The sequence below is a fragment of the Odontomachus brunneus genome, unplaced genomic scaffold (assembly GCF_010583005.1).
Source record: "Odontomachus brunneus isolate Ranch 3 - 2012 unplaced genomic scaffold, Obru_v1 Obru_scaffold_047, whole genome shotgun sequence".
Taxonomy (NCBI): domain Eukaryota; kingdom Metazoa; phylum Arthropoda; class Insecta; order Hymenoptera; family Formicidae; genus Odontomachus; species Odontomachus brunneus.
In genome coordinates this window covers 1800169-1814148 of record NW_022639497.1, presented here as the reverse complement: position 1 = coordinate 1814148, position 13980 = coordinate 1800169, and the positions used below count along the sequence as shown (strand labels likewise).

General features: G+C 47.3%; 1 protein-coding gene across 4 annotated transcripts in view; it reads right to left on the bottom strand.

Annotated features, from left to right (window-relative positions):
- Positions 1–13980, bottom strand: part of LOC116844909 (protein neuralized) — an 84108-nt gene that overhangs the window by 16508 nt on the left and 53620 nt on the right. Inside the window, exon 1 of one of the 4 annotated variants that reach the window (XM_032817045.1) lies at positions 6274–11895. The exons of the other annotated variants lie outside the window; for them this stretch is intronic. Within the exon in view, the coding sequence (XP_032672936.1) occupies positions 6274–6364 (91 nt within the window). The 5' untranslated portion in view covers positions 6365–11895. Of the gene's footprint in view, positions 1–6273; positions 11896–13980 lie in introns of those variants that run through there. 4 annotated transcript variants of the gene reach the window in all.

The window sequence follows — 13980 nt, the reverse complement described above, 5'->3', positions numbered from 1 at the left end:
CTCTCTCTCTCTCTCTCTCTCTCTCTCTCTCTCTCTCTCTCTCTCTCTCTCTCTCTCTCTCTTCTCCCCTCCCTCCTCTTTCTCTATCTCTCGCGCATCTCTTCGTTTGGAAATCTTCTTTGACACATCGGAGCAGCAGCGTTTTCTTTGACTGCGCGCCGCGGAGTCTGGTGACATTTACGGTAATGTGTCATGGCGCGAGAAGTGTGTCACCGCCGCCGCTTCATCGAAATGATTCTAATTGATCCGCGACTGTATCGCGCCGCGGAGTGAAAGTAATCGGTGCGGGACACAGGTTCGCCTCCGCGAACACGCGCGAATGCACTGGGAGCGCGATGTGAACGCGATGCACTTTGCATGATGTAAATAAACGGAGCCTTGACCGAGGAGTCTCATCGCCCCTCGGCTCATTGACTACAATCGGATCTATTTCTGCAACGACCGCGCTATCAGTCGCATAGAAGAAGAACAGAGCGCCGTCGTGCCGCGATAAGCCATAATCGACACATCCTGGCGTGTGTAACCCGCGGGTTCGATGAACCGTGACGCAAAATGACGATTCGTCGGATTTCTAATTAACGCAACCAGCAACCCGTGAGTCCGCTCTTTCCCACATGGAAAAAACCACTCCGTTAATGTAACTGAATTTCCTGTTATATGAGAATAAAACTCGGTTGAAGGAACAGACAAATATTCCCGCAGGTCCCTACTTAGCCAATCGCTCTCAGTTACCTCGGCCGAGTTTTGAGACAGCTGACTGTTCAGACGAATGTTTTCGGTCGCAGTAACTGAGACATTATTTCTCTTCAGCGAGTCTTCTGTCTGGTTCCCATTTGGTTGCACGAACTGAAATGTTTTGTATACCTTTGTCACGGAAAAAACAACACCGTTAGTGCGATTGAATTTTCTGTTACCTGGGTACCAATATTAAAATTCGGCTGTAGAAGCAGGAAGATTACCGTAAGAGAGGTTCCTACTCAGCCAATTGCTCCCAGTTAGCGCAACCGAGCTTCAACGCAGCTATAATGTTCAGACGAGTGCTTTCGGTCGCGGTAACAGAGATATTATTTCTCGTCAGCGAGTCTTCTGTCTGGTCCCCATTCAGCACGAATGAAATCCTTTCTTCCGCATGTCTTTCAATTTCCATCAAGGTATTCGCAAGTCCAACCGGTAATAATAACCTCCTATCTGTCCCAACCCACTTTGCTTTACTCTTTAATTTGCATCAGAATACTCATGAATCGAACCGGTACGATCGACTGGTATTCCTACATTACTTGATAACGAGATCTCACGATAATAATCTTTCTTCTTCGTCCACTGTGTGGCTTGTCGTGAGGAGATATCGGGATCTCTTCGCGACCTCCGCACAACGCGACCTCGGGCGAATCGGCGCGGAAAAAAAAGGAAGGCGGAAGAGAAAGAAAGAGAGAGAGAGAGAGAGAGAGAGAGGGAGGGAGGGAGAAAGAGAGATGGAGAAAGACGCAACAGGCTGCGACGGCGGAGTCGCGTGCGCCGCCGCCTAAGGACGCGACTTCGAACGAGGGGTTACGGGCTGCTCGGGTAAGGCACACTCTAGGTACTGTTAAGCAGCGCGCCGAGGAAGTCGCTGTAATTTTCTTCGCGGAGTAGCGGCGCGTTCGCTCGCTCGCTCGCTCGCTCGCTCGCACGTCCGTACAACACACAGGCTAGGCAGCAGGAGGGGCCTTGTTCCCACGCCCGGTACCGTGATCTTTGCCGTGCTACCTAGTCCTAGGAGTTGATCTCCCTCTCTCTTTTCCTCCGCGGACGCGCGGCTGTGCTCCTCGCCCTTTCTCCTACCCGCTCAATTGCCCCCTCTTTCCCTCTCACTGCCCCCCTCCCCGCCACCTAGCTCTTCTGTCTCTCTTTCTTACTCCCTTTCTCCTTGTCCTTCTGTTTTGCCCTCCACCATTATGCGTATTACGTAAGGTGGCAATGTGCGAGCCGCTCGTCATACTGAAATAATAATAACGCGTGCACACACAGCCCGAGGCGGAAACGGCCAAGAGAGAGAAAGAGAGGAAGAAAGAGACACGAGAGGACGAGAGGAAGGATGAAGGAAAGAAAGCGAGGAGAAAGAGGCCGACGAAGGAGAAGGGGGAGGAGGGGGTGGGGAACGAAGGAAAAGAGAAAGAGAGTGAGTGTGTGCGCCAAGAAGACGTCCGCGGAAGGTAGCTGTGCGAGGTGCGCGCACGGTTAACATAATTATGGAGAGAAGTTCGCGTGATGCAGCCGCGGTAAACAATCGGTATATTAAGCTACTACTATCCACACGCGATTCGGAATAGCGATTAGGAGCGGATGAGTAACGGAGCGATAAGGGTCGTCGAACCCCACACTCAAGAGAAAAAAAGTCCTCTTAATAGCGTCAAGGCGCGCTCACGTTTCGCACTGAGAGACGATAACGCGATAAGAGATAGCGATATGTTATCACAACGATGTTGGATCGTACATGACTCAATTAATTTTCTACCGCCGACGTTTAACCGGCGGACAATCGCCTCGTGTCGTCGTATCGTAGCTGGGCTTCATGTTGAACGATTCTGCGGCGTCTCATAATAGGTCTGTCCCTTTTTAGCTGAATCAGATTACAATTTTTGCCTTTGGAGTAAAACAAATATAGAAAACCCAGTGTTGGAGAGAAAGAAACACAGTTCCAACAACCCGATTGACTACTATAGATACACTTTATAGCAACCTTAAGTATATTAAATTACGATATTCAGCAATGTTGAGTCTTATAACACTGATCAAACCGCATTCATATTTTTATCACATCGAATGATGAATAGAAATAAGAAAGAAATACGAAAAAATTGTCGTTAAATGTAATGAAAAAACGTTAAATATAATATGAAAAACGTGACTTTTTATATTAACTTGTTGCTGCATCAATACAACCAAGAAATTGATATTACTGTACGATGTAAGTTTAACTTATTAATTCAATACAGTAAACTTACTTCATAAATGTGATTAAAAGAAAATAAAATTATAAAATGTAAAATTTTCATCATTGATAGTCTCACGTTGTGATGATCATAAAAGTCTATCTGGGACACTAGTTCGGCTGAAGGAAACAACTAATTACGAGCAAACCGCTTGTCCTCGTCGATGTTTCTCTCGCTTTTTTCATAATGAAGCGACCAGAGAACCGCGTATCTCATTCCCCAACGAGCGTCCGAAATTGGGCTTGTGCCGCTGAATAAAGAGTCCAGTCTTCGTGGAAGGAACGCACAGGTACGCATTGCCGGCTTACGAAAGAAGGACACCGCGGAGATCTTTATCCGCTCGAAGCATCCGAGCCTGTGCTCGTTCCGGCCTTTGTAACGTCTTCAACGACCCACGAGGATTGCACGTGAACACCGTGAATCTCGTTCACGGTTCTATTAATCGCCGGCTACTTAGGTCGCCGACGTAGGCACGGCAGAGCGATTTGCGTGAGCTTTCGGGCTTGTCGCGACATTATTTTCAACGCCGGTATCGAGTGTCCAGGCGAAATTCGCGAGGGAGACGGCACCGAGACTGCATACTGGGACGCAAAACAAACGTGCTACGGGATATTTAAGCCTCCTTGAGCCGCACTGCTCGCCAGGGGTGCTGGGTGGGCGGATAGATGGGTGCACGGCACCCTCCACACAGGACGACAAGTGCATATTCCCAACGCAGCGCTTTTAACCACCACGGACCGCCCGCAAACAATCGGATTAACGAAGTTAAACGAGAGGGTGGCTACAAGATACTCGCTCCCTTCGTACACCCTCTGTCGTGGCACGAAATTCGAGGATCGCATCTGTCGCGTTTCGCACGTACAGGATCGCCGCGAGCGCGACTTCGCGGGGGTGTAAAGAAAGGAACAAACGAGAAGGAGAGAGACCTGCTTTCTCCCTCGTGTATCGTACCCCCTGCGAACGCGAGATTAACGGTCTCAGTCATATCCGAGCTGTTTCGTACGGGGAATAATCGCAGAGGGGGTTGACGTCGTTGATCCCTCGATCGAAAGACCCAACGAGCAATGACGCGTTCATGGCGAAGCGACTGAAAATTTCGGTGCTGCCACTAATGGCACGTAATCCGCGCGAATAACGGGGCGGAAGATAAAAAGGTCGGCCTCGATGACGCTAATCTGATTTAAAATTCTAAACCGAACGGACAAAGGTTAACGTCCAATCGGTCGATCGATCGATTGGAGTCCTCATTCCATATAATGTTTTCGAGACAGAGAGACAAAAAGAAAGAGAAAGAGTGAAAGAATGTCGACCCTTCGTAGGAATTAGTAAGATCCAATTTGGACGATTCAACATGAATCCCTTCTTCATCGCCGCGGCGCGGCGAAGCCGATCGAGCCGCGACCGAACTGCGATCAAGTTGTGGTGCATGAGTACACGAATGAAGAACGCTGCGATGAGCAACGAGAAGCGGAGAAACGGGTATCCAGGTAATTCACGGTTGCGTCGAGAGCTGCGTTCGCTCGTAGCGTGCTCGTTCTTAATTAGATAGAGAGTCCGGGCGGAATGGTAACGCGCGATTGTGCTTAACGGTTTTGGATAGAATTCCTCTACTCGGAATTACAACCAAGCATGAGGATTCCCGGTTGATCTGCATTCTGTCCGCCATTTTCAGAGATGACATGAATGGAAATAAAAGAAAAGCTTTAAAATTGAAATGACGAAACACGTTGTAGCTTCTCATTCACTTTCTCCCTATAAATGGCGAACAGTGTTCTAACTCTGACTTGAAGAACTTTAACTTTAAATAGAGTCCCTCTAGTCAGAGTTAGGACAAAGCATGACGATTCTCGATTGGTCTGCGTCGTATCCGCCATTTTTAGGTGCGACGAGAGTGGGAGTGAGAAAGAAACTCTAAGACTGAAATGGAGCATGCTGCAGCTTCTCTCTCTCTCTCTCTCTCTCTCTCTCTCTCTCTCTCTCTCTTTCATTCACTTCCTGCCTACAAATGGTGGACTATGTTTTGGGTAAAGTTCTTCTTGTTAAGACAAAGTATCATGATTCCTGATTGATTTGCATCCTGTCCGCCATTTTTAGAGATGATATGAATGAGAGTGAAAGAGAAATTCTAAGACTGTGAAGTAACGAAGCGGTTTCTCTTTCGCTTCATTTCTTCCCTACAAATGGCGGACGTCCTAACTTTGGCTTGAGAAACTCTAGTTTTGGACGTCGCGCGTCGTTGCCGCGCTCGACCGTGCGGAAACGCGAGCGGAAACCGACGCGTTGCCAAAGACGAAGGCGAAGATGAAGAAGAAGACGACCGAGGTCGTGTTTGCACGGACCCTCGCGCGATTCTCCGACAACCGAGTTGGAAATGAAGTTTCTTGCGGCATGTTAGCGCGGTAGTGCGCGACAGAAAACGGGTTAAAGCAGATCGCCGGCTGTTACCACCGAGTTGTGTATTGCAAGAGTCTTGTGAACGGTCCGCAGCCTGTCGCGGACGATGACTCACGGGGCGCGCTAATGAAATTCCGCTTCTTCGCGTACGACAAAGAAACGCGTGCCTCTCATGCTCATGTTGTTAAGCGGTGTCGTGCCCTATCGCTAATTTCGAACAAGAAACCTGCTATTGAGGCGCCCGTAAATAACTGAATAGACTGGAAAGGCGTCCAGATAGAATCGACGTTGACGTAATCCTTTTAACAGTTTCGAAGAACCGACGACGTCAACTACTATTCTTTTTAATTGAAGATAAGATACTAAAGATGGCATAAGATAGGAAAGTGAAACACTTTTCTTAGAAAAGAAAAAAAATTTCTTTATTTTTTTCATTGTGCACGGAAAAAAGTTTGGTTAAATTAACCAAATATATGGTCGAGTATGAACGATCCAGGTATTCCGATTGAAGTAACCCGAATTCTATCTAAGTCAACCAAAAATCTTGTTAACTTAAACAGAATTCGGATTACTTCATTTCTGGATCGTTCATATTCGACCAAATATTTGGTTAATTCAACAAAACTTTTTTTCCGTGTAGATTAATTAATGTTTTTAAAATGAGATATAATCGGGGTCTCCACAAAGATACGCTAATATCATGCTAATTAATTTTCAATCGCGTCTACGAAATGATGAAACGAAGTTCAATTTTGGTTAACATAAATATCTGTTAATCATTGTACGTTTCTTGAGATTTGGGGAACATTTCAGTGGCGTGAAAACGTTTTTAGTGGGGAAAATTTAGAGGGGAAATCACGACTCGCACACAACGGGGACAGAAGAACAATTGCGTTTTTGTACTCACCGAAAACATTCTCCGACAGTCGCAACCGTACCACTCTGGTTGCCCTATTGACTGTCAACGGTCGCCTTGGTCGTTGACAGGACAAAGACATCGAGCCTCTAGTCTTTAAAACGTGGAATCCGTGAAAGACCACGTTACGATGTCGTATTTTCACGTTAAAAGTATTACGTGAAAAAATGCGGAAACTTCGGTCAGGGGTGCTTTGTTATTGTTAACCTTGTTAGCCTTGTTAACAAACTGTGCAGAGGATATTTCAAGTCGGGATCAGAGTTGGAATCAAGCAAGGATCTGATATGAACGAAGTAATTATTGTATAATCACTTGGAGCTCGTTTACCGCGAGGAATCGCGCGATAAAAATTGAATTACATCAAACAGATGACGTGAGATGCGACGAACATTTTCGTAATTAAAAAGAGGAGAATCACGCACAGAGGAATATGAACGTTCATCGCGAGTACGCGTCGTTTATTGACCGTGAAAGTGCAAGATGCAGGTACATCAGTTACAATGGATCGCAAGCTCGAGATAAATCGTTGGACAAGTGTACTCACTACAGATGGAAAACATCCAAGGCACGATTGATCGATCCTCACCGCGGGATCTTCGCCGCCATTTCAGATCCAGGGAACGAGAAGGGAGAGGAGGGTGAAGGAAGATGGCGAGGGGTGGAAGGACAACGGCACGCGCACGGTCTCACATTGTCTTTCACGGATCTCTCACCCTTCCGATTTTTCCCGGATCGGAAGAAAAGCGCGGAGACGTAGAGGAAAAGAGAGAGAGAAAAACAGAAACAAAGGAGGAAGGAGCGAAACAGAGAGACGGAAGAAAAAGAAAAACGAGTAGCGAATCTACGGAACGGGAGTAGTCGGGAAAAGGCGGGCAGCTTGTACCACGCCGCTGCGACGACTGGCTTGCAGAAGCAAACTCCCCATCTGCTGTGTTGGTTGCTGCCCCAACCAACTCCCTGCTGTCATTACGTGTGTCTGTCTGTGTGCCGGCCGACGGTGTGGCCTGCTGGTACACGCACACAGCCGCGCGTGCACTTCGGCAAGCTGTGCGTGGCGTGGCGGCAGACAGGCAGTACTCGAACGGAAAGGCCGGTCGGTATATATCTGCCGGGGATCTCACCTTGCGAATTCCACGATAAGGCGCGGCACGCCTTATCTCTCGGTATTACGCGAAGAAAGCTGAAGCGATGATAAGAGGAAGCGCGTGGCACGGGTCGCGCGTGAGCGTGATCGTCCGGCTCGTAAGCGGAACGCTTACCCCAAGCGAAGTTGTGAATCAGCGCTTGGGAATTAATAGGGATAACGGGAAATCGATAATTACACAGCAGCTGAGTTAATGGCGAAGCGAGCGCACGCTCGGCAATCGGTTGGAGGACGTCGTTGTCGCGACGACCGTTTGAAGTTATCGCGGAAATGATATTCCTTATGAGAGAGAGAGAGAGAGAGAGAGAAGTCGGAATTAGAATTAATTATTCTCAATTGAAGATAATTTCAAGGAACACGAGGTGAAAAAGAGAGAGAGAATAATTGAATAATTCTTACGATTAAGAATGCTCTGTTGCACACACACACACATGTAAACAACGCGATGGGCGCCATCATTTCATCGGGGCCAATTAAAAATTTACCCCTCGAGGCATCGAGAGACCTTGTGAAGCGTCAAGCGCGAATTATGTCGTCGTCGATTGCGCCGTCTGCGACAGTAAAATTAACGAATACACATTTCTCAGGCGCTAAAAACGCGAGTGTGCGACCCTTACGCGCGCACACGGTGGCTACGCAAGAAGCATGCACACGTGCGCGCGCGTACACAAACACACACGCTCGCACGCACGCACACGTAAGCGTGCTGCGTACGTTCGCAGCTGCAGCTGCTCGCGGGAGCGGAACACACGGCTTTTGGGGATGCATGCCGTAGCAACGGTTGCGCACCACCTGGCCCGACGACGAAGCCAGCGTCGAGCCACGGCATTGGCGTAGGCCCTCCTCTCGTCAGCCAAAGAACGAGCCTGAAAAAAGGGCAAGAAGGGGCGCACAAAAGGACCCGGGCTTTTGGAATTCCGCCACCCTCCCTATTTATCCGCAGGACCGATCGATAATCCTGAGAAGCCGTATCCGCGCTACCCTCCTGTGCATGCGTGCGAACTCATGCATAAATTCGCTAATGGCGGAAGAAGGAACCGCGACGACCTATATTTTTCGGGAAAGAGCGAGCTCTCTCGGCGTCCGGGAGACGGATGATCGGCGGGGAAAGCTTGGCGTAATCGCGCATCGCGCGATTCATGGCTCGGCGATTTTCACGGGACATTAGCATACTCGATCGCTCTCGTTCGCTCGCTCGCATGCGCCGAGCGAGTTGCCGCTCGATTAAGGGTGGCTCGAGCGCCGTGACGGATCCGCGGCGGCTGTAATCACTCTCGCGGTAACGCCATAATCACCCTTCCTCCTCGTCGTAAGAATAAGCGCGATCAATGCACAGAGAATATAAAAAAGGAAGGAAAGGTATTATCGATACGTGATGGGGAGACGGTCATCGATCGCGCGGAGAGTGAACAAAATTCGCGAGAGTTAAAATCGCGACGCGACGCGACACGGCGAGTCGGCGGGTTAAACGGTTGCTATGTCGCGTCGCGCCGCGTCTCTCTCCCTCTCTCACTCGTCCCTCTCCTCTCGTCCTACCCTCGTTTTATTTTTTATACAGGATTCTCTCAAGAGCGGGGGTGGTCCTGCAGCGCAGGACCCCCCCACCATCGCGGCCGTTGCCACCATATACGCCCATGGGGTTTGCGCGTTGATATCGCAATAGAAGCTCTATCGATCCCGCACCCCGACACAGCGAACCGGCTGTTGTCAGGGGGTTGATAGCGATACGCGAGCTCTTACGCTCGCACTACACACGCGCCTGGCTGCGGAAGCTCTGAGAGCGAGACAGGATCTCTTTCTTTCTTTCTCACTGAGAGGGAAAATGGTCGATCCAATTAAAATTATAGTTGGATCCGACCATGGTAGAAGCAACATGTACATAAAGTTATGCTATCACTAACACTATAGTAGAATTTAATAAGAAAATAGTTCGCTTAACCATGACTTGTATTGATCGTTTCTCTACGCGATCACACACTGTAAGTATCAAATACTTTGTTCTCGGTGCTTTGACTCTCGTCAGGAACCATCGTTATACGTTTAGTCTTTATGTAATGGTCTTACGCGCAGATCTTGCGAATTTACATGTCGAAACGCGAGCGAAGGGGATGACGAAAGGAAGGAGGTGCGTTGAATATCGCGTTACGCAGGTTGCGTTCGTAAAGACAACGACGACGACGAGAAGGAGGACGAGGGAGGCGCAGCGGGCCTTAATCGTCGTAATGCTTTTACGTCGATAAGTTTCACGGTCCATCTGCCCTTAGCATCCTGAAGGGAAGCCACCGGTTGCACCATCGGCTCTTCCCCTTGCGCAGCGAGCGACCCCGCGTTTCCTTCCTCCTTTTCGCCCCTGTTTCCTTCCGAGGGCTCGATCTTCCCCCTCTTGCGCGGCAAAAAATATCTCGCCGATGTTCGTGGGAATTCACATGCAAATTCCCACGGACAGGGCAAAGGAGGCACAGCTTCGTGTCGCCATTAACGTAGATTTAGAAGGCCGCGCATACTTGGCCTCTCTGCGACAAGCTCCTTCGATATACCTTCGGTCTCGAGCTGCCTTCGAGATGGGCGAATCATGTCAATTGCCGAGCTGCGCAGGAAAAGACGTAATTGGACGACGACGAGAGGGACAGATACACGAGAGAAAGAGAGAGAGAGAGAGAGAGAGAGAGAGAGAGAGAGAGAAAGAGAGAGGATTAAGATGACGACGACGACCTAACAACTACCCCGCGAGTTTCGGTCATCCTCTCCGGTTGCTCCGGTCGTCATGGTGCTTTCTCAGTTTACAAGCAGAGGTCGACGGTAACGTCGTGACTCTCAGCCGTGACAGATGAAGCGGAAAGCGCGCCGTTCTCTTTCCATCGAAACGATTCGCCTTTTTGTGCACTGTTGAACGATGATACTCGGTGGAGGTGCGCCCGATTCGATTAGAAACGTGAGGGATGTACACTTCGCCTTGCCTCGCCTCGCTTCGCCTCACCTCGCCCCGCCTCACACGAGACTGCGACTCGAATATTACGGACGATCGCGTACCATTTCCGAGAGACCGGTGCCAGTTATTACCGGCATAGATATCGAGGTTATCGACGGATCGTTAAGGTGAAATCCCGGCTAATCGCGCGTTTGTACGTACGTATGTGAGGAGAAAATCGGCGATTTTCTCCGCGCGGAATTGAGACAATGTCTGGAAGGCAGGCGTAGCGCGTGGGAGAGGCTCGTTAAGGTGCGATCATCAGCATCGCCCCGGGACGCCGTACGTTAAATTAGACGCAAATTACCGTGCACGGCGATCCGCGACGGCGGAGAGAAGTTTCGATGGGCGGACGGAGCGGGGCTGCGCTCTTTCTCTCCCGAGCTGCTCCCGTATACGATACTAATTGTTGTTTCATATCGTGCGCGCGGAACTCGTCGATCGGAAAAGCTCGCAGAAGACAAGTGTTCCGTGCGAATCTCAGCTGTGATTAATCTTTTTTTCACTATTACACGCCGTTCTAACGGCTTCCCACCAAGAAATTAAAGAAATACTACAGTTGTTAAGTAATCATTTAGGGCGAAACGCTATTATAGTGGCTCTTTTCTTACGCAACAACTGACATGAAAAACCGGTAGATAAATCATCTTAGTCAATAGTAATAGTTCGCCATTGATATCGCAAAGACAAATTTTATCCATTTATTAGTTATTTCTTTGTGTTAACGTACAAGACATAATGAATTGTACAATATGAAGTAACATATCGCGCTGTCTTTATCCACCTAACCAAGTCCATGTCAGACTAGGTATTGGATATCGGAACTTGAAGAGAAAAAAAAAGAATCAACATCGAAATTGGTTGAATCTCGTCGAATTCTAATCTCTCATTCGCTAATCATTATCAGACTAGGTACTGTAAGTTGAGGTTTGCAAATTTGAGATTAGAATTAGATTACTCGGCCAATTTCGATCGGTTCTCTTTCTTTTTCCTCAAGTTTCGATATTCGACACCTAGTCTGATATAGGTTATGGGTAGTAGCAGTGATCGGCGTCTGTTACCTCACATTGTGCGATTCAGGGCACAGCTGCTGTCCAATTCAGCCGTAGCGAAAGGCGCAGTGTCACGAATGTTCCCAATTTTGTGCAATTTTGAAGTTTCATCACGAAATTATACGATTCGTCGGATTTTAATCTCTAACTCGCAATGCTCAATTTGCAATACCTAATCTGATAAGGACTACCGCATTCAGGAGGCGAAACTGCTCAGTCATAACGCAAAGGGTTAACGAGAGCGATGTCTTACTAAGGTATGCATTAATAGCTATTACTTGAACCTCGCCTCAAGTGAAATATTCAGATCTCAATTCAGTTACATGAAGGCTTTTCAGTTGAATCTTGATTAGAAGTATAAACGTCATATGAGTCATAAAAAAAAAACTGAAAACTTCGATCTTACTCTGAACAAGAATCTAAATATTTTACGTAAGATCAGTTTCAAGCGACAACTATTAATACAGGTTTAAGAGCCGATTGTTCCAACCTCTTGGTAAGTTACCTTATAAGTAAATCATGTGTCTGTCTCTATCCTTCCTTTTTTTCTTGAAGAAAAAACGAAGACAGATATATGATTTAACTGTCAGGTAGCTTATCAAAAAGTTGGAATAATCGGCCCTAAGAGTCGTATTAATTGTTGTTACCTGAAACTTGTTTCAGGTGAGATACTCAGATTTCTATTCCGAGTTGAACCCAAGTTTTTCAATTAAATCATAATATATGTGATATTTATATATCTATAACCGTGATTGAAAAATTCTCATCTAAGCTACCTAAGTTATTTCTCTTGATAAGCTACCTAACAGTTAAATCATATGTCAGTCTTTGTTCAATTAGGAGAAAAAACGAAGACAGACATATAATTTGACTGTCAGATAACTTACCAAAAGATTGGAACAATCGGCCCTAAAGTCCGCACACTGCGGATTGGAGATGGAAGATTGCGGATTGAAGATTAGATTTCGACGAATCAACGAACTTCAATCTTGGCTTGCTTCGTTCCAATTGGTCAAGTTTCAATTTTCAATTCGCAATCCTCAGTCCGTAATGTGACACGGGCTTAAGACTCCCAACTTTTCGATTTGAAGTTCCGCGCTAATCTCGTGAATCGCGGTGAATCAAGGCGCGTTCTTATCGCGAAATCGGCGTCACGATGATCTCATCGACGCGCGGCAAATCGAGCCGCGGGACGAAAACCACGGATTTAAACGGGCCGAACGACGTGCGATAATTCGGCGCGCATCGTTTATCGCCCGCGTTCGGGCCGAGTTGCGAAATTCTCGGCGGCGCGGCGCGCCGCTGCGAGCAGAGCACGCCGGAAATTCTCGGATCGGCGCGGCGCTCGTAAATCACGGGCGGCTAAAGCGACTAAAAGTCGCGGGAGTTTACGCCCGCGTGCCGATAAACGCCGGTCGTTTCCATCGTCGACGGCACCGCGCGGCGGCGGTTTACACGCCGGCGGTTTGGTTTATCGCGTAAAACCGGTCACTCTCCCTCTCTCCCTCTCGCGTCTACGCACGCGGCCTTTCGAGGAAGCCGAACACCGGCCGGCAAATTGATCGCTCGGCAACAGCAGCGGGGACGAAGGTGGGTGGAGGACCGCGCGAGATCAAACCGATCGCAAAGATATCGTAAAGTTCGCGCGCCAAAGTGCCGCTCGTCCGTCCCGCGGAAGTCATCCCGACGATTCATCGTTGAGGTAAAAGCACCAGTGGTGCAATTCCGTAACTTTTAACAGTCGTTACCGTTATGTTGTCGTTGCGCAGCTTTTCTATTATATCCGCGCAAGAATAACATAGAGAAAAATATTTGATATTTATAATTATAATCACATACACATAGAAATTACTATAAATTAGAGTTAAGAAAACTATTCTTTTGTTAAGTTCTATTATAATGTCAGTGATAATAACCTTCAATGTATATTACTATCACTTTCGCGTTAAAATAACGAAATAATATGGTCGAGATAAAAAATAATTGAACAATTGAGCGAATTTATCTGTAAGTGACGCTCAATCCTAATTGTATGAGCCGTCTCTTTCGAAGAGATCAGATGTAGTACTCTCTACCTTATACAGATGACGTCACAACTGCCAAGTTTCTAGAAAACTCGTGCGCCTGTGCCGCCATCTTTTCTTCTTCATTTCTCCAAAGTGAAGCCGTAATAAAGAGGTTTGAAGACAATGTTTCAACTACGTGATCGTCCATGGCATTCCGAATTCACGTGTAATTTGTTCAAAAGCCGAAGTGAATAAAGAGAATTCAGTCTCTGATTCTAAATGTCGGGATTCGAGGTCTACTTCAATATTATTTTCAGAGCGAATGTACGAAGTAAAAATCTACAATTTACGTTCTTTACACCAGTCACATATTTAACGTGTTTAAATGAGGAAAACGGATGCCACCTTTCTTATTAATATATGCAATAGCGGTCGTTTTGACACGTGGTATATATATATATATATATATATATATATATATATATATATATATATATATATATATATATATATATATATCTCTCACAC